A 25,203-nucleotide genomic window follows, 5' to 3' on the forward strand; every position below is an offset into this window, starting at 1 on the left:
CTCCAATCCTCATTTCCTGCAACGATCCTCATTCTCAGGTACCTACCACACTCTCTTTCCCAGTCTGGGCTAGAAGTTCTCCAGAAGAAGTTATCTATCACAATACAGCCCAATCCAACCTATTGCAATGATGGAAATGTTCCGTATCTGCACTGTAGAACAGACAACAACTACACTTGCCTGTGGTTATTGAGCATTTACTTAAAGGTACTTAGAGTGACTGAAGAAATTAATTTTTAATTTTATTTAATTTTAATTTTAATTTAAATGAGCATATGTGGCTAGTGGCTAATATAGGAAAGCACAGCTCTAAAACAATTCTTCTCAAACTTGAATGAGCAAACCACTCACTTGAGGATCTTAAAAATGTCGTATCAGTTCAGTAGATTTGGGGTTGGTCCTGAAATTCTGTGTGTCTAACAAGCTCCCAGGTGATGCTAATGCTGCTGGGATATGGCTGCTCCACCCATCACTACCAGGATGAATCTAGGATGGTGGGCTGATTATATGGCCCCTCACCCCTTTTCTCTTCCTTCAGCTAGCGTTTGAGTTCTTTAAAAGAATGTGTGATTGTCTTTGTAAACCTGGTATTTGTACACCATTCTTGGCGTATAGTAGACCCTAAATTGTTGAATGAATGAATGCGATGAATCAATGATTCTTGTTTAGTGCCTTTCTCAAAAAGGAGAGCAGGGGAGATCACAATGTCTAAATCCACAGGTTACTGCACCTGAACTAAATCTCAAAAAGTTTGTGGCTCAAGGAAGTTAATAATCCTCTGACCGCCTATATGGTAAGCACCAGCAGAGAAGGCTTTTGTTTGTTTGTTTTTAATCACCTCTGTAGTTACATAGAAGGTACTCAATGTGAATTTGTAGACTGTGAGTAATGTTGGCATTTGTCTCTTAAACATATCAACACTTATCTGTGTGTAGAACTTCAGTTACCCTTTTTACTTGGACAGTATTTCACTCTTTTGTTATTTTTTTTAACTCTGTTAATTTGCAAACTTATTCATCCTGATGTATCTTCAATGCTTTAATGACAGCTCGGTGGTAGGTGGCAAGAACATAAGACCACAGAATCAGAAGGCCTCAGTTCTACCCCCAACAATACCACTTATTAGAACAGGATTAGGTCTTCAATCCTGGGATTCTTCATCCTCACAATGTAAATAGTGCTTTATAAATTGGGGAGAAAAGACCGGGAATTCAATTAACGTTGGCTCCCCTTCCTAGACCTCCCTCTTTATCAGGAATGCTGAAAAACGATGGTTATGCAAACGCTTTGCCAAACAGAAACGTTCAGGATCAGCCAAACTTAATAAGTATTACTAGAGTTTTTAAGAATACTTACATTATTTTAAGTATCTTCATGTTTTCAAATTAATTTTATTCTGCTTTCTCTCCCTTTTGTAGACAAATGTGGAGGTACTGCCTCCTTTTGTTAAATAATAAAAGTGGTGAGGAGACGTGTACAATATTAATTGAGAAAACCCACAGGCACACGACTAGAGTCCACAAAACCGGCGACTCTGGACCCCAACCAGGAAACAGGAAACAGACACTGAGTCGCATTTCCCCGCCCCTTCCCTGCAAGGCAATAGCAGACGGCCAGTGAGGAAGGGAAGAGGCGGGGGCAGAGGTTTCTTTCCCGCCCCCGCCGTTTCAGTTTCCTAATAGGTCCGTGGAACTGCTATATAAGAGGCTGCAGCCCTTGGTTAGGCCCTGTAAGAGGTTGGGAGTAATTCTGAGTCATGTCTGGTCGAGGCAAGGGTGGAAAGGGTCTGGGGAAAGGGGGTGCCAAGCGTCATCGTAAGGTTCTTCGTGATAACATCCAGGGCATCACCAAACCTGCTATTCGTCGCCTCGCCCGGCGTGGTGGTGTGAAGCGTATTTCTGGCCTTATCTATGAGGAGACCCGCGGGGTGCTGAAGGTGTTTTTGGAGAATGTGATCCGCGACGCTGTCACCTACACCGAGCACGCCAAGCGCAAGACTGTCACCGCCATGGACGTGGTTTACGCGCTCAAACGCCAGGGACGCACTCTGTACGGTTTCGGCGGCTAAGTTTCACTGCGGTTTTCGGCTGCGAAGCTCTTGTTTACTTACAAAAGGCCCTTCTCAGGGCCACCCACTTGGTCACATGAAGGGCTGTTAACTGGCACAAAAGAAAAACAAAGGTAATATTTGCTGCCTTATATTAATATTGGGTTCCGATTTTAATTAAGGCAGTCGCTTTCTTTTTGTAGACCCCGGCTGTCGCGTTTCTTTCGTCTCTTTTCCGAGTTAGATATCGTCTCAAGATGGCGGCTCTCAGACATCTAAAAACAATCCCGTGCAGTGGAACTGCTGGAATTTTTACTCAACAGAAGTGAATTGCGTTTGACGTGGCATCAGTTTTCTAATTTCAACATGTTTGAGTTCATTTTACCCCAAAGACATTAAAATTAACTTCTCCAGAATGTCCCAAAGACCAAGCACCTAGTGTCCTGAAGAGGGCACCTGGGGCCTTTAAGCAGCTTCCTACAGAAAACGTTGTAGATAGCTCTGGATAGATGGAGCCATAGGTAGTGAACTCAAATCGGGTGGAAGAGACATAAAATTTTGTCTTATTTAGTGTACTCCTGAGGACGCGTTGGAACTCTTAACATGACTAAGAGGTTATCAATCTTAATGCTTTGTTTCCAAAACGTTGATAACGTGACCTTCTTTCATATGGCCATCCCACCTCTGACCGCATCCTTACCTCTCCATTTTCCCACCAGGAGGAAGAGATGCTCTTCAGGCCTTCTCATGCTCATCCTGCCACCTGTGTTCTAAATCTTTCACTCCCAGAAGCTTTGTGTTTGTGTCAGTGAAAACACACCCTGGTGTGTGGGTGAACACACACCCAGGGACAGTTTCATTCTGTCCCTGTTATCTTAAGATAGTTATTAATGGAGCCCACTTCCACTATCAATAACTTATTTGTATAATAAATTAGTTGGTCATCCTGATCTAATCATAGTAATATCCCAACTTAAAGTTTTATTCCTCTTTCTACTGGCTCTTTCCCATCCACATATAAATATGTTTCAGTGTCTCTCAATTTAATCCATACCTCTATCAATTACTAGATCCTTTCCATTTATCAAATCTCCAAGCCTTGGGTAATCTGGAGTCACTATCCTCATGTCTTTTCATGATTATATGACTTCTTCACAAACCACTCACTAAATATATCCTTGGCGTAGTCACCAGTGACCTTCGAATGGCAAAAACCAGGCACATCTGACCCTGTTTATTACTCCTGCCTTCACAAATTTTCTCACAGTGTTTTGTGGTACCTTTCTTCCTAACCCAGATCATATTGTTCTCCATGATCCTTCTCAGTTTGCTTCTTTGGATCCTATTCCTCTGTTCTGTGGTTGCACTCAATTAACAAACTCTTGTTCTCCATTATCAGTTCATAGATCCTCCTTGAGCCGTCTCTTCCAGAGTGTGCCATAAATGTTGAGACATCTTGGCACCCCGAAAATTGAATATCAGCTGAAATGGAGCAGAATATGCCACCCCAAAATATGCCACTTTTGCATAAGGATTATTTTGAGCGAAGATGCTTGAAAAACAGCCAATGAAAGAATGGGGCTGTGATCTCCCCTTTTCTTTCCGAAAGCAGATAATTATCCCATGTGAAAGGTGCCATCCCTATACCAGGAGGAAATGAACATTCCTATCACCAGAAATGGGGAGTCCAGGATGAGAGAATCTATACAAACAGACCTTGTTAAAATAATCCTTATCTTCCTTTAGTCTCCCCATATATTTTAGATGCTATTTCACAATTACTACTCTTTGTTCAACCTAGTATATAAGCACTTAGGCTTAACTGCTTTTTGGGTCTTCATTTTCCTGTGAAGACTCCCATGTACATGTAAAAAGATTAAATAAAATTTGTATGCTTTTCTCATGTTAATCTGTCTTATGTCAACTTAATTCTCAGGCCCAGCTAGAGACCCTAAAAGGGTAGAGGAAAGTTTTGTTTCTCTTATACAGCTTTCTAATCCCTATAGTGGCCTGACAGGTCTCTCTATCTGCATTATTCCCAGTCTACAATCACTCCCTCCCACTGCAGAAATCTGAGTGAGTTGCAAATTTCATCATGCCATGTAGGAAAAAAGAGAGAGGGAGAGAGAGATTCAGAGGCTGGACAGCCTAACGTTTATTCCAGGCCTGATAGTGCCACCAAGAGGGGCAGACAGCTATTGAGGATCTCCCTGGAATAAAATGCTGCACTCGCACCCTCTCTCTCTCCCCGGCTTCTCCTCCTCCTCCTCCCCCTCCCTCTCCACCTCGATGCCTTCTCCTCCTCCTCCTCCCCCTCCCTCTCCACCTCGATGCCTTCTCCTCCTTTCTCCTTCCCCTTCCCCTTCCTCTCCTTCTCCTTCTTCTTCTTCTCCTTCTTCACTTTGTGTCAGAGTTTGTGAAGAGTCTGGGATCTTACCCTACTTACAAGATAATAAGATAACCTGTAAGTCTTTCATGACTGCTGGCAGTAGACACAACACTTCTAGGTCAGAGACAAGAGATTTTATTACAGCACAGCACAACAAGCAGCAATTTTGCATTGGATCCCCTTGTCCACCAGGTCCCACAGGGGTGACCTGGAGGGGCCCATGTGGATACTGAACACACAGTGGGTTTGCATCACAGCCAGGGTACAGCTTGGGGGATTGAACTGAGTGTACTAAGCAAATCTGCTCTTTGTCTGGGGACAGCCACTACCCCATTCTTTAAGGTTCCTCAACCCTGATAAATGGCATTCTTGGCACACCCAGTAAGAACCCTCAGGGCCCGTGGCAGATTGCCTCTGCCAACGCTGGGTTCAAAGGCTACACAATAAGGGTGTAATTGTGTTTTGCCCCAAGTTAGTGTATCCTTGAATATTCAGTCTATGCACTGATATATGAGTGACACCAGGAAAGAAGAAAGCTTAGTCCTAACTTCCAGTAATTTATAGCTTGGTTGAACCAGAAAGTTAAACAAAAATAATTAGAAAAAAATAATAAAAGATAGACTATATTCAAGTAGGAGCACTTATGGTCAGAAATTTCATTCTTAGAGCCCTTTGCAGGCAAGGGAACGATGAGGATATGAGGAAGAAGGTCATATTGTAACCGAAAGTACGGTCTGGCTGCTCGCTGCTCAGAAGCCAATAAAGAGGCAAGGTTGGTGGAAAGGAAAGTTTGCTTTATTTTGGATGCCAGCAACTGGGGCGGGGGGAGGGGGAGGGCGAACGCCTGTCCAAAGGCTGACTCCTCCCCACTGACAATCAGTGGGCAAGAGCTTTTCCAGGCTGAGGGAGGGTGCTACATGCAGAAACAGTACAGTCAGCTCTCACAGTCATCTTGAAATTGGTCATGTGGTGGTCTGACCAGCATCATCTTGATTATTAAGTACAGTTAGTCTTTACTTCCAGGGTCAGTTTGTTCCCATTTCTTTGAGGCCATTTCTCGGATTTGAGACAGCTTATGTCGTGGCTGCAGTCTGGTCATCGTGTAGTTAACTTCTTCCACCTGGCGGGGGTTTCAGTACCTACAAGGCAGCTCACAGGATGTGGCTCAGAACATTAACTATAGCCCTTGAGGAGGAACTAAAGGCCCTTGACTTTGCTTAAGGACTAAACTATTATTATTTGGTCTTCTTTGACAGTTTTCCTTTGTTTCTGTATTTTCTCACTTCTCTGATTAAACTTATTCCTTGGCTAAAGTCTGTCCACAGACAAAAGTCAGGCTAAGGACATGGGGGCATAGACCATACTGTCCTGCTCCGTTTCAATATGACAGCCGGGCCCAGAAGGAGTAGCAGGTATTTGGCTGAGGAAAGAGCAGGGAAGAGTGAGGGGAGAGGAGGCAGGTGTAAGGGGGATTCACTGTTATTGAAGAGTGCTCAGTTCTGCAAAGGACTGAGTATACGTTAAGTTACGTCTAAGTATAAGTTAGACCCAGAGACTAGAGATAAACGTGTGCTGAACACAGAGAGGATGGGATTGAAGGACCAAGTAGGCACCACACATTCATTAGCACATAAAATTCTCAGTATCTATGAGGCATCTCATACTTGATATCTTTCTTTTTTTAAAGGGCTTCAAATACTTGGCTTTTTATTTATTTGTTTATTTATTTATTTTTGGCTGTGTTCGGTCTTCATTTCTGTGCGAGGGCTTTCTCTAGTTGTGGCAAGCGGGGGCCACTCTTCATTGCGGTGCGCGGGCCTCTCACTATCGTGGCCTCTCTTGTTGCGGAGCACAGGCTCCAGATGCGCAGGCTCAGTAGTTGTGGCTCACGGGCCTAGTCGCTCTGCGGCATGTGGGATCTTCCCAGACCAGGGCTCAAATCTGTGTCCCCTGCATTAGCAGGCAGATTCTCAACCACTGCACCACCGTGGTAGCCCCATACTTGATATCTTAAGTCAGCCATCCACTTGACCTCTGCCCATAGGATGCAGATAAAACCCATGGGTGAGTGACAACTATAGACCAAGCAAATATACCCCTGGATCTGTTTAATAGAGCAACTGTGTGTGATTGGCCCAGCTACCTTCCACCTGCTCAGTCCCCTTGTTCAACTTAACTCTGGTCCTCAGAAGCCCATCATCAGGAAGGAAGGCTGATGTGGCAGAGAGCAAAGGAGATTATATGAACATTGTGTAAATAACAGGATTCATCTAGCGAGGACCTTCCACCTGTTTGTCTTATCCTAAGTATGCTGTGCTGTCCGTCTATTTCCCCATGCTTTTTGCAACATGGTTTAAATTGATTAAAATTTCTAAGCATTTTAATTTGGTCTGTGAGCCTTTCTGCCCTGTGACCTCTGGGAAAGTTGCCTGGTAGTGTGCTTGGAGGTGAAGGGTGGCAGAATATGCCACCCTAAAATATGCCACTTTGGTTTGAGTTATTTTGAGCTAAAGGCACTTGAAAAACAGCAGGTGCAAAAGAGCACTCTGACCTCCTATTTTCCTTCTAAAAACAGGAAATCAAACTCCCATATGGAAGATTCCCTCCCTGTACCAGGAAGAAAATAGCATTCTTATCACCAGATAGGAAGCTTAAAGCAGAGAGAACTCTGCATTGTTAAACTAGCCCTTATCTTCCTAGTTCCTTTTCTACCATTAACTATCCTAGCCCAATCTCTTTTGTCTTGTCACATTTTCATAATTGTTTAATTTAGTATATAAGCCATGTAAGAGCTGTACTCTAGTGTCTGTGGACACCCCAAATATTTATTTCTACTCAAAGAATCCACGACCATTTACTTACCAGCTGCGTGGCCACATTTAGCCACTAGCCACCTGTTGGTCCTCAGTTAATCTATACATCAGGAACAGCGATAGTAACATCTCCAGCATTGTGAACACACCTTAGGGACTGAAGACCGAACTGTGCCTAAGCAGCATTTTTGTGCTTCATTTCTCCCATCTGTACCAAACTACCCTACAGACCACCAAATGGTAAGTGTGAGCTCTTTCATCGACAGGGTAGGTGGCCCTGAAAAGGGCCTTTAACTTTGCTACAGGAAAGAGAAAAACCTTACAAAGCTCAATCTTAGCCGCCGAAGCCATAGAGTGTGCGTCCCTGGCGCTTGAGCGCATAGACTACGTCCATGGCGGTAACAGTCTTGCGCTTGGCGTGCTCGGTGTAGGTGACAGCGTCCCGTATTACGTTTTCCAGGAACACCTTCAGCACCCCGCGGGTCTCTTCGTAGATGAGACCAGAGATGCGCTTCACACCGCCACGCCGGGCCAGACGGCGAATGGCGGGCTTGGTGATGCCCTGGATGTTATCGCGCAGAACCTTGCGGTGACGCTTAGCGCCCCCTTTTCCCAGGCCTTTCCCGCCCTTGCCCCGTCCAGACATATCAGAGAAAAACTAAGCACAGCGGCTGAGATAGTCTAACGCTAGCAACCTGCAGCCCGTTATGTAGCGATTGTGCGGACCTTTGTGAAAACTGAGACCAGAAAGGCGGGAAACAGTACTGAGTCCCCGCCCCTTGCTTCTAAGACCTGAAGTGAACAAGGGCTAGGGCGTTTTACTGATATTCAGAACATAAGAATCTTTAAACAGAAGCATCAAACGTATACACAAAGGGAATCGCCTCGTTTAAGTACGTTTGTATGTGTTTAAAGATTTATCCATTCCATATATTCTTGGATCTTTGACACTGGCCTTTAAGCCCAAATTCCCCAAACAAAGGAATTTATAAATACATTGACAAGCAACCACGCCAGGCTTTGGGTTTGGAATCCATAAGCAAGCTGCTCTCAAACTGTATTATTGGGCATGTTTACTAATCTATCTGAGATTCAGTGGCCTTATCCATAAAATAGGATCAATACTATTGATAATGGAGTTATTGTACACAAAATAGCGTCTAGCTCGTGAGCAATAAATTTCTATCGCCCTGGGCTTTGTTCTTAAAAACAAAGTATTTATAATACAGACAGGCCTAAGGCACATGGAAAGATTTCAAAACATTTCTAATATAACACCAGTTTGTACAGTATGCTTTCACTTATACAGATTAAGCATATAAATTTGAACAATGAAGGATTGCAGAGGAAAAGAATGTGAATTGTCAGGGACTAATAATACCCTGTTCTTATATAGAGGACAGAGGGTGGAGGGGTGATTGTCCTTTACTGTGGTTGGTGCATGGAATTCATGCAAAGCTATCATAAACGCCAATGTTAGGCAAAGATTTTATGCAAGTGCCAGAAGTAAAAATGTGATCTTTCCTAGATTTTTATATTATTTAAAAAAAATTGTCGAGCACTATGATTTAAATGATGTCCTTGGAATAAATAGAATGTTCAAAATAATAGATTATTTTTACTTCACACTGTGATATACCAAGCACACTGTCCTAAGAGCTGAGCAGTAGCTCAACCAATTACCCCATCAGTAAATTTGAGATTACAAATATCAAATTTCAAAACTCAATTTATTTTGAGGTAGTGGCAGCAATAGCTAAAAAATCACACACCAACATAAACGAACCAAACTGCTGTTCAATGGACATGTCATCATAGAACAGCCAGAAGAAAGGAAAACACTGCTATTTATGCAAAAACAAACCAAAACACACCAAAAAAACCCACATTAATTTGTTAAACAAGCCTTGGAATCCAAAGCAATACACAGTAGCAACTGCTAAAGAAAGATCACAGCTTTTTTTACGTTGTTATTTTGAAATAACTAAATTCACAAAAAGTTGCTCCAATAGTACCTAGAGTTCCTTGAACCCAGTTTCGCCTAATGGTGAAATCTTATTATATTATAATATCAAAGCCAGGTAATTGACATTGGCAAAGTACTTTTAACTAGCCTACAGGCCTTATTCAGCTCTCACCAATTTTTCCATGCACCCATTTGTGTGTGTGTGTGTGTGTGTGTGTGTGTGTGTGTGTAGCCCTGTGCAATTTTATGTGTCACTACCATCTCAACGCTGACACAAAACTTTTCCATCATCACCAACGAACTCTTTAATGTAACACTTTTATATCCACACCCACTCACTTCTCCCCTCTCCTGGGGCAATCACTAATCTGTTATCCACCTCTAGAATTGCCATTTTGAGAATGTTATATACATGGAATAATACAAAATGCAACATTTTGAGACTGGCTTTTTTCACTAAGCATTACCCATCTAGGCAGTTGCATGTATCAATAGCCTCCCTTTTTATTGCTGAGTAGGTTTGCATTGCATGGGGTATGAGAATTTATTTAAACATTCACCAGTTGAAAGATATTAAGTTGTTTCTAATTTATAAATAAAGTTGTTATGGACTTTCATGCACAAGACTTTTGTTGTTTCTCCCCAGCTGCCCACCCCCCACCCCCAGTTTTGGTTTGATTTTTGTATTTCCTGCATTCCACCTGAAAATTACATTTCTTAAAATGGCAGAAGTGCTGCGATGATGACTGGGAGCCTAATAAGCCTTTCCACAGTCACATAGAAATCACACTGCATTGCCATTGTCACTTGCAGTTTTGCTTCAAGGTTCAAAAACATTGCACTGAGCTCTTCCCACTGTTTCTGAAGTGTGACTTCTGGTTTCTGTAGCTGATGATTTGCTCCAGTAACAGTCTGCAACGTTTGTTAAATAAACTGTTGGTGTCCAGTGTCTTTGGTTCCTACCGTGGGACGTGTGTTCTCACTTTTCTGCAGAGCTATTCACTTAGCTCCTGAAGAGCCCCCAGTGTTGCCTAATCCCCCCCACCCCGACCGGGAGTAAACCCAGGAATAAGGCTGGGCGTCCCCACTGCCAATGTCTGTAAAACCTGACTGAATCCACTAACCTGGCATTGCTGTAGGGTTTGTCCTAGGATCCTGCATTTGTTAGAGGAAAGTCGGGAGCTGTTGTCTCATTGGCTCTTTGAGGATGAATAATAGGTGATTATGGCAAAGCCTAAGTTCTGCCTTAGTGACTATATCATGTTTCTCAGGCAGGGTGCAGACACATTCTGCACAATCTGAGTTTTCAGTTATATGCTGCAACAACCTATAAATTCCTGATGTGCTGAACGTACTTATTAGTTCAGGCCCCAGATGTGGTGCACTAGTGCTCTGCCCAGCTGCATCACTCAGCACTGCTGCCCACTCTGCCGGTGGTGCTGCTGGAAGTTGAGCTCTGGAAATCCCATGGAACCCATGTTTTGGGTACCAGGTCTCTATTTTCAGTACAGAAAGTATGACGACCTTTACCAGAGGATGTACTGCTCAGTACAGAAGCAAATAAGTTAACACCAAACTGCTCTCCAGTAGTACTCAGCCTGGGTCCTTGAACATGTTCATGTTCATGTGCACACACATGTGTAAGTGTGTGCATGCCACATAAAGCATCCCTGCATGCTTTCCAGGTTGCTCAAGGACCCACCCTTTTTCTCATACCTGACGTCATCCCTGGACTTCTTGTATCAGGGAGAGGGAAATTTGAATTATTTTGTCTGCTCTAATAATTAAATTGATAGATTAACGGGGGAAAAAACAATTTGTACGCACGGAGGTCATTCAGAAATGAGACCACCCAAGTAACCAAAGCAGACTATATATATATATTTACATTAAGTATATATACATATATATATATATGCCATATATATATATATATATATATATACATATATATATACACACACACATATATATGGCTTGTACTTGGGGTAGCAGACAAATGAAGTTTGCTTATACAGCTTTCCTAGCATTGAATTCCCAAATTCTATTAAGGATACTTTCTATTCTCATACTGGTATAAGGATATCTTCACATGGGAGGCTTATTTCTCTTTTAGGGGTTAAGAGGATAAAAATATTTATATATCACCTATTTTCCCCTGGCTGTTTCTCAAATAACTTTAAGGATTACAGAGGAAAAGTAGTTTCAGGACTCAATGTCCTGTTCTTATATGGAAGACAGAGTGTGCAGGGGTGACTGTCTTTCCTGGGGCTGGTACATGGAATACTTGGGGGAGAAGGGAGTTCTGTCCTCCTGCAGCCTTGCCTTGGTGGGGGCCGGGGGGATTCTCTACTCCCTTGTGATACAGTTCCTCAAAGTGAAATTATAGGTGGCTCTGAAAAGAGCCTTTGGGTTTTAAGTTGGCACATGTTGGCAATAATAATTTACGCCCTCTCCCCGCGGATGCGGCGGGCGAGCTGGATGTCCTTGGGCATGATGGTGACGCGCTTGGCGTGGATGGCACACAGGTTGGTGTCCTCGAAGAGCCCCACCAGGTAGGCCTCGCACGCCTCCTGCAGCGCCATCACGGCCGAGCTCTGGAAACGCAGGTCGGTCTTGAAGTCCTGCGCGATCTCGCGCACCAGGCGCTGGAACGGCAGCTTGCGGATCAGCAGCTCCGTGGACTTCTGGTAGCGGCGGATCTCGCGCAGGGCCACCGTGCCGGGCCGGTAGCGGTGCGGCTTCTTCACGCCGCCCGTGGCCGGCGCGCTCTTGCGGGCCGCCTTGGTGGCCAGCTGCTTGCGCGGCGCCTTGCCACCGGTCGACTTACGAGCAGTTTGCTTTGTACGCGCCATCACTTATCTGCAAAATAAAGGGACTAAACTGGAAGATTTGCTTCTATATTTATACAGGGACAGAATCACTCTGATTGGATTGTGGGCAATTCCTGTTAGTCATCCGCTGCTAAATTCCGGAAGTGCTCCGAGCGATTTAGGATTGGTTTATCCATTAGGGGCAAGTTTGGGATTGGTGAATTTCAATTAGCAGACATCTTCCCGGCCCCTTAAAAAAAAAAAATTTTTTTTTTCCGAGTTGTTTTATCGATAATACCCACACACTCAAGTATTGTCCAAAAACACATTACTCATTTAATATTCTTCAACTTTTTTCCTGTTTGGATATACACAATAGAATGTGTTCGGGAAAGTTTAGACTTTAGACACCCGCCATTTTCTGCAGTTAACCCGTTTTCATCGTATCTTAGTCCCAGGCCTTCCCCCTATTTAAAAATCCATCGTCTAAGCATCTCATGAATCCTATTCCACATTGACCGTAAACATCTAGTTCACTGTAACATGGTCTTCTAGGAAATACTGTTAAGATGAAAGGAATTTTGTATTATTCAGGGGACACGCAGCAAAATCCCAATATCCTGGAATCCCTGGATCTTTAGTGTCGTGTCTGACTCAAAACTGGTAATTTGGCTCTGTTGTTTGGTTTTGATGCATTTAAAATGTCACCCTGCGTCTAACAGTGAGAGCCGTCATGAAAAGCTTTGCAACGTGGAACCTTAAAAAAGATGGCGGCGATCGAGTCTTTCTTGATAACACTGCAATGGGCCGGCATTTCGGGACTCCTTCCGAGGGTCCCAAAGTGTCCCGGACAAACCCGAAAGAGCTGCGGTCAGGACTGGACTGGGCTAGATAACAGGATTTCCTTACCTGGTTTCCGCATCCAGACGCGAAGACTTTCATTTAATTAAAAAGAAATTGATTTTTTTGGTGCGTGAATGAATTTATAGTCTCATAACAGTGTTGTAAATCAACCTATAGGAATATACAAACGTGTTCGTTTTTGATCCAATAAAAAACGGAGTTTTTGAATCCTAGTTTACATACTAGTAATCTATTGGTCACCTTTTATCCAATCAAAGTTTAGCTTTGTGAGTGTTCGTTTGTATATCCTTGATGTAAATAGTCGCGATGTTCCTTTTGTTCTCGTTCTTTTTTTTTCTTTTTCTTGTGCTGTACGGGGGCCTCTCACTGCCGCGGCCTCTCCCGTTGCGGAGCACAGGCTCCGGACGCGCAGGCCCAGCGGCCACGGCTCACGGGCCCAGCCGCTCCGCGGCATGTGGGATCTTCCCAGACCAGGGCACGAACCCGTGTTCCCTTCATCGGCAGGCGGACTCTCAACCACTGCGCCACCAGGGAAGCCCTGTTCTCGTTCTTTTAATGCCCCAATTTTGCTTACTTTGTTTACCATTCTAGAGCCGTCTAACTCTGTCCCAACTCATAAAACGGCTCCAAAAAGGTAGTGACTCAGGTTCAGAAGAAAAATGGCAAGAAACGCAAGTGCGGCCATAAGGAGAGCTCTTCTATCTTTATCTATGTGAAGTGCTGAAGTAGGTCCACTCGGACCCCGGCATCTCGTCCAAGGCCATGGGCATCATGAACTCGTTCGTCAATAACATCTTTGCATCGCGGGCGAGGCGTCGCTCTTGGAGCGTTAAAACAAGCACTTGTCCATCACATTCAGGGAGATTCAGAAGGCCGTGGGCCTGCTGCTGCCCGGGGTGCTGGCCAAGCACGCCGTGTCCGAGGGCACCAAGGCTGTCACCAAGTACACCAGCTCCAAGTAAATTTTTCTATGCCTCTAGCACTTCTCAATGGTTCTTTTTAGAGCCACTCATTTTTGCATATTGAGAGCTATAATATCAAGATTTGTCAGTGTTTTAAAAACATGTTTTTTGCATATTGAGAGCTATAATATCAAGATTTGTCAGTGTTTTAAAAACATGTTTTTTTTTTCTTTTCTTTTGTTTTTTACAGTCATTCTTTAAAGCGCAGGAAACAGTATTGCAGTATGAGAGGTTTATTTGAATTTTTGTTCTTCAGTGCAGCAAAGAATTTGAAATGTGTGTTGTAGGAACCAGTAGAAAGTTCTACTATTCTGGGTTTTGTGTTTTTATTTCTTAAAATCCTTAAATTGTTCTTGTAGCCAGTCATTGCTTAGATTGAAAATTTTATAGTGAGTATCTGTGGACTTAAAGTTGTGTGATGCTAGTACCTGTATTTGGGTTCCTTCTTTTAAATATAATGCCCATGTTACAACAAAACAGTTTTGTGTGCTTCACAAATATTAACTCATGAGCAGGTGTTCATGCTTTACAAAGGCTCGGAATCTCAGTTATACAGTATATACTGGACTAGGCCTGGGGTATTTACTGGAACCTCAGAGTTTAATCTCAACTACAAGTATACTCTTTCAAAGGTGAATTTTCAAATTTGCATTAAAAAGAAAAGATTTTCACTTTATTTTGTCTTGAGGCTATTATTGATATAATCAACCCTACATAGTGCTGAAGTGGGGTCTGAAATCCTCAATTTGACTAATTTTTCTTTTATATTTCATTTTTGTATTCCTTGCCTTCAGTCAGTGTTAGGTTCTGTATTCATTTACACAAGAGGAAAAAAAAAAAAGAAGAAACAAAACACAGGAGTAAGAGAAGATGTACAAGTGCAGGGAGAAGAGAGAATATGGAATGAAATGTACAGTTTTCCTGAGTTAATATTTTGATAGTTTCTGTATTGCTGAAAGCAAAATGGCTTTGATAAATTGCTTTTAGTACTTTTCACGGCTTATAGAGTTGCTATTTGGGCGGCCAGCAAGACAATACCAATGCATGTGCCAGGTCAGTATTGGGTGTGTGAGTAGAGGTTCACATAGTTGTGAAACAATGTTGTTCACATTAAAGTTTTTTTTTTTTTTAATGTAGGTCTTCCCTTAGATAAAGATTGCAGTTTCAGTTCATCATATCTGTTATTTTTTATGACATGGATTGATGAAGATGCCAAATGTGTTGGCTGTCTATTGCTGCATAACAGATTGCCTTGAAATTTCTAGCTTCAGACAACACACATGTATTATCTCACAGATTCTGTGGGTCTGGGCAGGGTTTAGCTGGGTCCTCTGTGAGGATGCTATTGAGGTGTTATGCAGGACTGAGGTCTCTTGGATGTTTGGGGAAATATCCGCTTCCAAAGTAATTTACTGATTGGTTCTTTGTAGTTTTAAGACTGAGGGTCTTATTTTCTTGTTGGCTGTTGGCTTGAAGCCCTTATGGGCTGTTAGTTGAAGGCCTCCCTCAGTTCCTAAATAGCCCTGTGAGTTTCTTGTCATTTGGGCCTGACAACAGGGATACTTGATTCATCAAAACCAGCATGTAAGAGTCAAGGATGTTACAATCCTAGATAACATAGTCATATACACTAAATTTTTTACATCCTGTCACCTATGGTCACCTGGTTTGATGGTTAAAAGCAAGTCACAGGTCACATCCACACTCAAGGGACTTGATCACACAAGAGTGAACCTCAAGAGGGGAAATCCTGGGGGCACCTTAAGAGACCATCACAGAATCCAACAGGACCAAAAGACAGTTAACTAAAAATTGCTCCTTCTTTCCCAACCCCCTCCCCACACCCCTGCCGCCACAGTACTGGGATTGGTTCAAATGTCCTGGAGGCAGGAAACCTATGTAAGGAAAAGGCACCCAATACCTTGAAGTCCTTTTAAACAGGCCTCTGCCAGTGACTTTCTTTTGAAGCCAAGACACAGAAAAATTTGTTCATTTATTACTATGGGGACTTCTTTCCCCTTTTCCTTTGCAAATACTGACAACATGAGAAAACCTTTGGTGTGGCAGAGTCCCAGCACAGGGCTAGTTGTCCATGTAGCTCGGTTTCTGACATTAAGGTTGAGAAAGGAAATCAGAGGGTTCTTGAGATGAATTAAATTTGTTGCTTTATTACAGACTACCAGGGAATAGATTTGAAAAGGCAGGAGAGAAATCCCAAATTCTTTGTAGATGAAAAAACATCTGGTAATTAGTTTATATAATCCAAATATAAATGCTTTTAAGGGAGAGAAGAAACGGCCCATGTGCCACCTGGGCCTCCTCATGAGTGCCCTCACTCTCTACAGTTCAGTCTTAGCTTCTTTCATTATACCGCTTCCCTTGAGTTGCCCTACTAGGGGCTGAATATTTAAAATTTACCAAAGTTTTGAGTGAGATTTGAGCAGGCCAATAAGGCATTACCTATATTTGTCCCCCAACACTATTCACAGCTTACTGTCAAAACAGTAATTCTGTATTTTGGAAAATCTAATAAATTAGTAAAATCTTAAAGTTCACTGGTTCATTTTGCAAGACCGAGAATTCCTAAGAATCAGAAGTGCTATTCAAACAATGTGGGACGCTTAAGGGTTCTACACTGGAAAAGCCATCGTGTGGCATTAAAGCTGCAGCACGGTGTAAACGTTTGATGCACTCAAACCTAAGCAAACATGAGCTGTATTAAAGCAACCGCACCCAAAAATCTAACAAACTTCGGAACTCAAGTTCCTTACAAAAAACCCTGAAAACACCAATTCAGGGCAACGAGCTCTTTCAAGCGAGTAGTTAGGTGGCCCTGAAAAGGGCCTTGGGCATTGCTACAGAAAATTAGTTTGTGGGTGCCGACTTAACCGCCAAATCCGTAAAGGGTGCGTCCCTGGCGCTTGAGCGCGTAGACCACGTCCATGGCCGTGACAGTCTTGCGCTTGGCGTGCTCGGTATAGGTGACCGCGTCCCGAATTACGTTCTCCAGAAACACTTTCAGAACCCCGCGGGTCTCCTCATAAATAAGACCTGAGATGCGCTTTACTCCACCGCGACGAGCCAGACGACGGATTGCAGGTTTTGTGATCCCTTGAATGTTATCCCGCAGGACTTTGCGGTGGCGCTTGGCGCCCCCTTTACCCAAGCCCTTCCCGCCTTTGCCACGTCCAGACATCACTAAGACTAGATGAGGTACTGTACTCACAAATAGGGAGAGCACCCCGAAATTCTTATTTAAAACCCGGAAGCGGACCTTTTTGAAAACTACAAATGAGGGTGGGTAGGGGGTGGGGTTAGTTGGTAACCTAATTTATCCCCGCCCACCATGCCTGAGAGTCAGCGGGGCACAGCCGAAAAGAAAAGATTGCTTTGTCTGCTCATTCTCAGAATTCAGTTTAACACGTCCTGTTTCAGGGCATTTAAAAAAATTCTCTTGTTTATCAAGGGAATGAAATAATTGTACCTATTAAGCCAGCATCTGTTTTTCAAGTTTGGATATTTAGGCCAAGTCATTAACCGAAATTATACATTGCCTCTCATTTTAAACGCATATCTGAAATGCAAACGAGTCCCTGGCTTCTCTCTTCCCAGAGAAGCATTTTTGTATACTTTAAATGAAGGTGAAATAGTTATGGTGGTAAACTTGTCTTAGGGAGCGAGGAAATTTCTGAAATCCATTGGGCAACAAGGCTTTCCCGCTGTCGTGTTTGTTTTTGGGAGGTATGACTCCATTGCTTGCGCCCTCAGTACTTGCTACCTTTCACCTTCTGACGTCCAGGACCTGTTTTGTGACAGGTGTTTTCTTATTTTTACTTTATTTTCTTCATTTGTAGCATAGAAATTTAACCCCGACATCACAAAGGTGTTCTGAAAATCAAAAGGTAAATTTCTGGTCAAATGCTCAACACAGTCATTGAGGACTACTGTAATTACCTGCGGAAATTCCATCTTCATGCTCCACAGATTGACTTTCTCCCCAATATTCTTAAATCTCTCAATCTGGTATTTTGCCATCTAGGCCTATGTTCAGTTGCTTTCATAATCTCCATATCTTTTTGTGTGCAAACTTTTTATTTAAGAAGTCAGTGCTAAACTTACATCATTACATTTAAATTTATATAATTCCCCCAATTTAACCAGCAGTCTCCATTGCCATCTCCACGCTCCGAACACAATTCCCCCTAAGACTGTATTGTCTGATAAAGTAGTCAGGAATAACTTTTGAGCCGTTATTATATATAATATATATAATATATTCATATATATATGAAATATATATATATTTTGGAATGGGATTGATGTTGCTGAGGAGCTGAATGTTTTTTTTTTAGGAGCTGAATTTTTAATTTTACTTAATTTTAATTAATTTAAATTTAAAGGCTGATACTCCATTTCAGTTATTGGAAATTATTAGGTATGTTTGAACAACCTGGGCATGTGAACTTAATTTTAAACAATAAACGTATGGAATTTAAATACAAATCATTTCCAGTAAAAAAAAATAGTGTCAGATTGACTAAAATATAAACCCAATTTGGTAGATTTAGATTGAAAAAAAAGAATGTAAGATATTGCATTAATAATATCTCTATATTTATTACATGTTGAAATGAACATATCTTGGATGTTTGTGGTTAAATGCAATGTATTATTTAAAATATTGCATCTCTTTGCTTTTTAAAATGTGGCTACTGAAAATTTTTTCATTACATGTTTGCCTTGCATTGTTTTCTTTGGTCAGTGGTGCTCTAGAATTTTTCCTTTCCCCTCTCTGTTTCTTGATCTGTGTCCAACCTTGCTATCATGGGCTTTGGAATACAGTGGACGTTCAGTGTATTTCTAAGGAACCCAATTACAGATACTCGTCTCAACTAGAATGAAGCATTGCAAAAATAAATTAAAAAATAAAATCACATTAGAGAACTAAGGCAGGCTTGTGGAATAAACCATTACTTATCAAGGCAAGAAGAAATGAATACTAGAAAAATTGCTGACCTTAGAATTCTTCAAGGGCAGAATATCAGGAAATGGAGAGTACCTGAAAATTTATGCTTATTTTTTTTTTTCCCCAAAGTGTGTTTCTTGAGAGGGAGCATTCAGAACTGATTATGAAAGCAATGAGTGTTCTTTGATTGATAGATTGTTTGATAGATTGTGCACTCAGTGGTTTTATAAGAAAAAGAAAAGAAATCAATTTACTATTTCTGGAAAGTAGGTAAAGACCAAGAGAGAATGAGGTTAAAAAATCAAGTAAATTACTTTGGAGTCTAGAAAGAATAAAAAGTTAAAGTGTCCATTATTTGATGCATGAGTAAAATAAGAATGTCAAGGAGTTGCACCATGGTGTGTCATAGAAATTTATCTTGAAAGTTTATATATATATTTATATACATACATATGTGTGTGTGTGTGTGTGTGTATATATATATATATATATATATATATATATATATATATATAATTTATTTATTTATTATTTTTTTTTGGTAAGGATTCACTGTGTTGATCTTGGGTGGCCTCAGCCTGCAGGATTTCAGTTCCCAGGCTAGAAACTGAAGTCAGGCCACGGTAGTGAGAGTGCTGAATCCTAGCCACCAGACCACCAGGGACAGTGGCCAGTGACAAGGCCCCTGGCCCCCTGGCTTTGCAGAAATGAATTCCCACAAAGAGACGAAAAGTAGTGAAACAACTAAAGTGTTTATGAGGAGGAAAAAGAGTACTCGTGAATAGTGTGGACTTAAAAAATTATTCACAACCTAAAAATTGAGAGTTATGTTTTATTCGGCAGAGATTTTTAGGACTTAAAAGCCTGGAGGCAGCATCTCAAGTAACCCTGAGAGAACTGCTCCTAGGAGGCTAAGGGAGAGCCAGGTTTTATAGACGTTTTGCAACAAAGGGCAGGTAGTCAGGAACATCAAAGATTATTGTTAATTAAAGGAAACTAGATATCTCAAAATAAGGAATTTAGTTCTTTTCTATGTATGGGAAAATGTAAGAGTCTGCGCTCACCGAACTCATTCCTTTGATATGCACCTCAGCTGTCTGGGGCCAGTATCCTTTATTTTCACATCCTGAGTTTCCTCAGGGCTCACTGTATGGAGTGGCTGCAGTCTGATGGCTGCTAGATGGCAGGTATTCTTTCCTTCCTAAGTTCCCTCAGGGCTCACCAGCTCACATTGGAGGGCTGCAAGCGCTGCTGACTGTGACATCCTTTGTTTACTGATATGGCAGGAAATATTCCATTTCTCAATAGATACACAGGGGTGAACTCAGAATGTTGAGTGTTTGCAGTAGTTTAAATCACTTATATGGGGCATCTCTTCCAGGTTTCTTTTGAACAATCATCTTGCTTTTCTTGGTTCTAAGTCATATTTGGATTATCTCAGGGTCCTGTCATGTGTGCTCCTGCATCTCTTAGCCAAGATGGATTCTAGCAAAGAGGCCTATGGGTAGGTTGACATCACTTACTATGGGGTGGTGCCCCCTCCTTATTTGACCTCCAAGGAGTGTTTCTGCACATGTTTAGTCTGGAAGGTTTCCTTGACCTTGAGAATGAGGAATATGTGGTCTCTTTATCTTTTATCTGGGCAGGACTCAGCTCCTCTCTGCTCCAGCTATTATCTTTGTCTTGGAGTGTCTGTTGACAGGCGACAAACTCCAGCTGCTCAGCCTGGGGCTCATCTATCTCCTGCCTCAGTGTGAGAAAAATTGTCTGAGACTTGGAAGTAAGGAAAAAAGGAGGGGCCATGATGTCCAATATACAAGGTTATAGGCCACACAAGGATTCTATAAAAATGTACTTAGATCATCTATCTATTTACTATTGACTGTAGGTACCAAAATTAGGGAAGTTACTTAACTGGCAGAGCTTTGTTTGGCAGAGAGGCAAATAATTTCTGTCCAGTGGAAGATTTATGACCTATTGGATAATAAAATAATTTTATTTTAAACTAATTTAACAATCCTGTTCTAACATTTCTTTGCTGCATTTTCTGTAAATATCCTAATTACTTAAATGTTCTTTGAACCTACCATGGCATTTTACCTGTTGGTTCATTTATTGAAAAGTGAAGCTCTTTGACACATGCTCATTTTTATTTGCTGAATCATGATTTTGCCTTTTTGAAAAAAAAATGTAAGTGAGATATCATGTGATTGTGATTTGATTAGAAATAAAGGGGGATTTAGGAGAGGTGTTGGTTCTTTTCACCTTTTTCTTTAGGCCCAGGAAATTGAACCCTTGCCACTCAACGTCATGGCGAATCATCATTGGTAAGCAGCATACAGGAAGGTGGAAATGGCAGACAGGAAAGCAGATTCTTTATCAGGCATGGGCTCACTGCGGATAAAAGAAAGGCTCTGGTCACTACAGAACAGCTCTGAAATCTGTTAAGATATATATATATACAAATATCAAATTAAGGTAAAGGAACCCACTGAGTTTTGTTTTGTTGTCATATGAGAACATAGTCTAAAAAGCCCACCCAAGTGTTTTTTTAGTTATTCTACGGGAAGGCGTTTCTGTTTAACTATTTATTAGGGTCTAATATCTGTGAAGTGTCTATGAATTTAGATGCTAATTTATAGGATATTAAAAATTTCAATGATTTTTGTCCATTAGAGATGACTATTATCTTTTTCCAGTAGAAAAGATAACGTAAAGGTAATAATATAATTGTACCATAGGACAATAAACCTTTTCAATCTAAATTTGCTTGTTTGATTTTAATTCAATTTTCTTTCTTTTTCCCAGGTGGAGGGCGGGTGGTGGTGGTGGTGGTCGTGAACTTTCCGGCTGTACATCTTGGTTCTCAGCTGGGGCCCCTGTAACAAAACACAGATTAGCAAAGGAAAAATAAACAGGTTTATTAACATGTATATTTCATACATACAGTAGCAGAGACCCAGGAGAAAGTAATCCAAAGTGGTGTCTTACAACTCCAGCTTACATAGCATCTTCAACAAAGACTAGATTTGTAGAGAAATGACAGGACAAAGAAAAGCACTTTTAGGCTTCTAAGGGCAGCAAACTGTGAGAAGGTAAATATATGGGAGGAAACTAACAGCGAGGTTTGTTAGAGTCCTCTGGAGCCTCTCTGGTCTGAACAGCCTGTGCAGTCTCCAGTACAGAATTTATATCCTGCTATAAGGCAGAAAAAAAGAGTAGAGAGAGGTTTTTCTTCCGATTATTGCTTATTAACTGCCTAGGGAGGTAAAATAAGGGAAAGCATTACAACAGTTCTTATCGACAAAGTAGGTGGCTCTAAAAAGAGCCTTTTACAGTTCAGAGTAAGCAATAGCCTTGGGTTACGCCCTCTCCCCGCGGATGCGGCGGGCAAGCTGGATGTCCTTGGGCATGATGGTGACGCGCTTGGCGTGGATGGCACACAGGTTGGTGTCCTCGAAGAGCCACCAGGTAGGCCTCGCACGCCTCCTGCAGCGCCATCACGGCCGAGCTCTGGAAACGCAGGTCGGTCTTGAAGTCCTGCGCGATCTCGCGCACCAGGCGCTGGAACGGCAGCTTGCGGATCAGCAGCTCCGTGGACTTCTGGTAGCGGCGGATCTCGCGCAAGGCCACCGTGCCGGGCCGGTAGCGGTGCGGCTTCTTCACGCCGCCCGTGGCCGGCGCGCTCTTGCGGGCCGCCTTTGTAGCCAGCTGCTTGCGTGGCGCCTTGCCGCCGGTGGATTTGCGAGCGGTCTGCTTAGTACGAGCCATGACGATAACAGAAAAGAAAACTGGCTGGAGAGTAGTATGGTGCTGGTGCCGGTTCTGACCTTATTGTGGGGTAGGTGCAGATCAGTCTGATTCCTAGTTCCCGCGCTGTGATCTAATTGGTTCTCACCTTGCCTTTAGGAGAAATATGGTTGGATTCCATTAAAGATTAAATGAGTTACCAAATTTTATTTCAAGTTTATAGTCCACTTTGAATTGAGTCCATAACAGTAAGGTTTCACTTAGTATAGATTTTTGTGTAATTCATTCATTGAATTTTTCTGAAAAGCGAAACAACCAATAAACTAAACAATTCTCACTAATAATGCCGTCATTCGCAGAATTTAAAAAGCCCGCCCAGGAATGTCATTGGTCAGCTATTCCTCCTTTGTTCTCTCATTTATTTTATTCATATTTTACTTTTTGACACCAAGTTCGTTTGACTATACATTATATGTAATAATGCATATACCTTGTGTACATGCAAAACCACCACTCAACATGAGGCATTATGGTCTGTATTCTTTGTCATTTACATACATATACGTTATCCATAGCCTACAAGCCCTAATTTATGTCCTGACACAGAATTCCCTTAACAGGGGTTCTTTATGAGTTTACAAACGTATTGCATCTTTTCAGTTAAAGGGATGGCAGAAAGCTAGCTTCATGAATTTTTCTAAGAATTTGTGGTGCATAAAATGTGACCAACAGCTAACAATTTAGCCTCTTTGTGGCAAAGATGGGAGCGGTTTCCCATTTTTAAATGCAAAACTTTTAACAGGCTAATATAAACAAAATTTAAGCGGAACTACACATTAAGACTTGAACACGTCTCCTATACTTACGAAGTATTTCAGCGCTTTCCGGGAGAAAGTGGGTGGCTCTGAAAAGAGCCTTTGATTTTCGGAACAGGGACTGAAGAACTGCTAAACGTTTCACTTGCCCTTGGCCTTGTGGTGGCTCTCGGTCTTCTTAGGCAGCAGCACAGCCTGGATGTTGGGCAGGACGCCACCCTGAGCGATGGTCACGCGACCCAGGAGCTTGTTGAGCTCCTCGTCGTTGCGGATGGCCAGCTGCAGGTGGCGCGGGATGATACGCGTCTTCTTGTTGTCGCGGGCCGCGTTGCCCGCCAGCTCCAGGATCTCAGCCGTCAGGTACTCCAGCACCGCCGCCAGGTACACGGGGGCCCCGGCACCGACCCGCTCGGAGTAATTGCCCTTGCGGAGCAGGCGATGCACTCGTCCCACGGGGAACTGGAGCCCGGCTCGCGAGGAGCGAGTCTTAGCCTTGGCGCGAGCTTTGCCTCCTTGCTTCCCGCGCCCAGACATACTGAGTGCTAGCAGGGGAAAAACAGCCACAAGAAAAGCGAAAAAGAAATGTTCTATAAGGAGCAACAAGATGACAGTTATAGAGCTGGGTGGAATTGTCAAATGAGAGGTAGGATTGGTTAAAATCGTCTTTTTACTAGACAACCAATAAGAAAAGAGCTGTGATGCAAGTAAATTTACATAAACTCGTCACTAATGCATTATCAAATCAGTTCTGGATATTCTTGAAAACCTAATTTGCATAGGTCGCCTATAAAAGACGAGATTCTAGACGTAAGCAGGCATACGAGAGTCATACTTTAGGGCGCGTTTTGAATTCGGCAAGTATGCCTGAACCGGCCAAGTCCGCTCTTGCCCCGAAGAAGGGTTCCAAGAAGGCGGTGACCAAAGCCCAGAAGAAAGATGGTAAAAAGCGCAAGCGCAGCCGCAAGGAGAGCTATTCCGTGTATGTGTACAAGGTGTTGAAGCAGGTCCACCCGGATACCGGCATTTCGTCCAAGGCCATGGGCATCATGAATTCGTTTGTCAACGATATCTTCGAGCGCATCGCGGGCGAGGCGTCGCGCCTGGCGCATTATAACAAGCGCTCGACCATCACGTCTAGGGAGATCCAGACGGCCGTGCGCCTGCTGCTGCCCGGGGAGCTGGCCAAGCACGCCGTGTCTGAGGGCACCAAGGCTGTCACCAAGTACACCAGCTCCAAGTAGATGTTTATAGGTGCTGCTAAAACAAAGGCTCTTTTCAGAGCCACTTACATTTTCATGTGAGGAGTTGTGATGCTCTCCTGTTGCCCATTTTGGGCATGTTATCTCAACACACCGCAGTTGGCTGAGTTGTTCAAATAAGTCTATGTATAGAGAAGCCCTTGTGCTTATTAAAACAGGCTTTTTCTGTTTCACCTCTTTCCCAAACCTTCCTATATTCTATACTAAAAAAGCCAAGAGTTTCTGTCCACCATGCCTTATTTTCAATTAGGAAAGCAAGGGAGGCTGGCTGGGTGGGATTAGGAAAAGGAACTCTTCCATCCTAGCCACGGTTTGGCACTCTGGTACCAGGAATTGGTTTCAGTTCCCAGCTTCCCCCGGCCCTTTCCCCAGAATGGATTCTACACTCCCAGAATCATGCCCCACCCCACAGAATTCAGAGCCTTACCTCCACCCGGCCTCCCCTCCAAACTGCGACATTCTGGTACCTCTGCCTTCTCCTGTGTGCCCAGACCCCTATATGTGGTCCCGTTTCAGTTGTTTCTGAAACACTTCAGCTCAGGTTTTGCTCTTCCTTCCA

General features: G+C 42.7%; 6 protein-coding genes and 2 pseudogenes across 9 annotated transcripts; 3 read left to right on the forward strand and 5 right to left on the reverse strand.

Annotated features, from left to right (window-relative positions):
- Positions 1-1,754: 1,754 nt before the first annotated feature.
- On the forward strand, positions 1,755-2,113 carry LOC309813412 (histone H4). Its single transcript, XM_082638274.1, has one exon. The coding sequence runs from the start codon at positions 1,757-1,759 to the stop codon at positions 2,066-2,068; it is 312 nt and encodes a 103-aa protein (XP_082494400.1). The 5' UTR covers positions 1,755-1,756; the 3' UTR covers positions 2,069-2,113.
- Positions 2,114-7,583: 5,470 nt separating this feature from the next.
- LOC309813766 (histone H4) lies at positions 7,584-7,895 on the reverse strand (the record flags this gene model as incomplete). The annotated part of the gene is made up of 1 exon (XM_082638895.1): positions 7,584-7,895. The coding sequence occupies one exon, from the start codon at positions 7,893-7,895 to the stop codon at positions 7,584-7,586; it is 312 nt and encodes a 103-aa protein (XP_082495021.1).
- Positions 7,896-11,653: 3,758 nt separating this feature from the next.
- LOC309813789 (histone H3.1) lies at positions 11,654-12,070 on the reverse strand (the record flags this gene model as incomplete). The annotated part of the gene is made up of 1 exon (XM_082638933.1): positions 11,654-12,070. One exon carries the CDS (start codon positions 12,068-12,070, stop codon positions 11,660-11,662), a length of 411 nt encoding a protein of 136 aa, XP_082495059.1. The 3' UTR covers positions 11,654-11,659.
- Positions 12,071-12,761: 691 nt separating this feature from the next.
- Positions 12,762-13,854, forward strand: LOC309813171 (histone H2B type 1-B-like; annotated as a pseudogene). The gene is made up of 2 exons: positions 12,762-12,861; positions 13,484-13,854. The product of its transcript is annotated as a histone H2B type 1-B-like (transcript).
- A 2,882-nt stretch (positions 13,855-16,736) lies between these two features.
- LOC309813193 (histone H4) lies at positions 16,737-17,050 on the reverse strand (the record flags this gene model as incomplete). Its single annotated transcript, XM_082637769.1, has 1 exon — positions 16,737-17,050. The coding sequence occupies one exon, from the start codon at positions 17,048-17,050 to the stop codon at positions 16,739-16,741; it is 312 nt and encodes a 103-aa protein (XP_082493895.1). The 3' UTR covers positions 16,737-16,738.
- A 3,989-nt stretch (positions 17,051-21,039) lies between these two features.
- LOC309813414 (histone H2A type 1-B) lies at positions 21,040-23,919 on the reverse strand (the record flags this gene model as incomplete). 2 transcript variants are annotated; one of them, XM_082638276.1, is made up of 4 exons in its annotated part: positions 21,040-21,214; positions 21,572-21,699; positions 22,651-22,723; positions 23,437-23,919. In XM_082638276.1, the coding sequence occupies one exon, from the start codon at positions 23,917-23,919 to the stop codon at positions 23,527-23,529; it is 393 nt and encodes a 130-aa protein (XP_082494402.1). In that variant the 3' UTR covers positions 21,040-21,214; positions 21,572-21,699; positions 22,651-22,723; positions 23,437-23,526. The 2 variants fall into 2 exon arrangements, with proteins under 2 accessions (XP_082494402.1, XP_082494401.1); XM_082638275.1 differs by having other exon boundaries at positions 21,557-21,699.
- Positions 22,183-22,591, reverse strand: LOC309813413 (histone H3.1-like; annotated as a pseudogene). The gene has a single exon. The product of its transcript is annotated as a histone H3.1-like (transcript).
- Positions 23,920-24,227: 308 nt separating the features above from the next.
- LOC309813439 (histone H2B type 1-C/E/F/G/I-like) lies at positions 24,228-24,649 on the forward strand. The gene has a single exon (XM_082638302.1). The coding sequence runs from the start codon at positions 24,246-24,248 to the stop codon at positions 24,624-24,626; it is 381 nt and encodes a 126-aa protein (XP_082494428.1). The 5' UTR covers positions 24,228-24,245; the 3' UTR covers positions 24,627-24,649.
- Positions 24,650-25,203: the final 554 nt, after the last annotated feature.

Source organism: Mesoplodon mirus (assembly GCF_964341445.2).
Source record: "Mesoplodon mirus genome assembly, chromosome: 12".
Taxonomy (NCBI): domain Eukaryota; kingdom Metazoa; phylum Chordata; class Mammalia; order Artiodactyla; family Ziphiidae; genus Mesoplodon; species Mesoplodon mirus.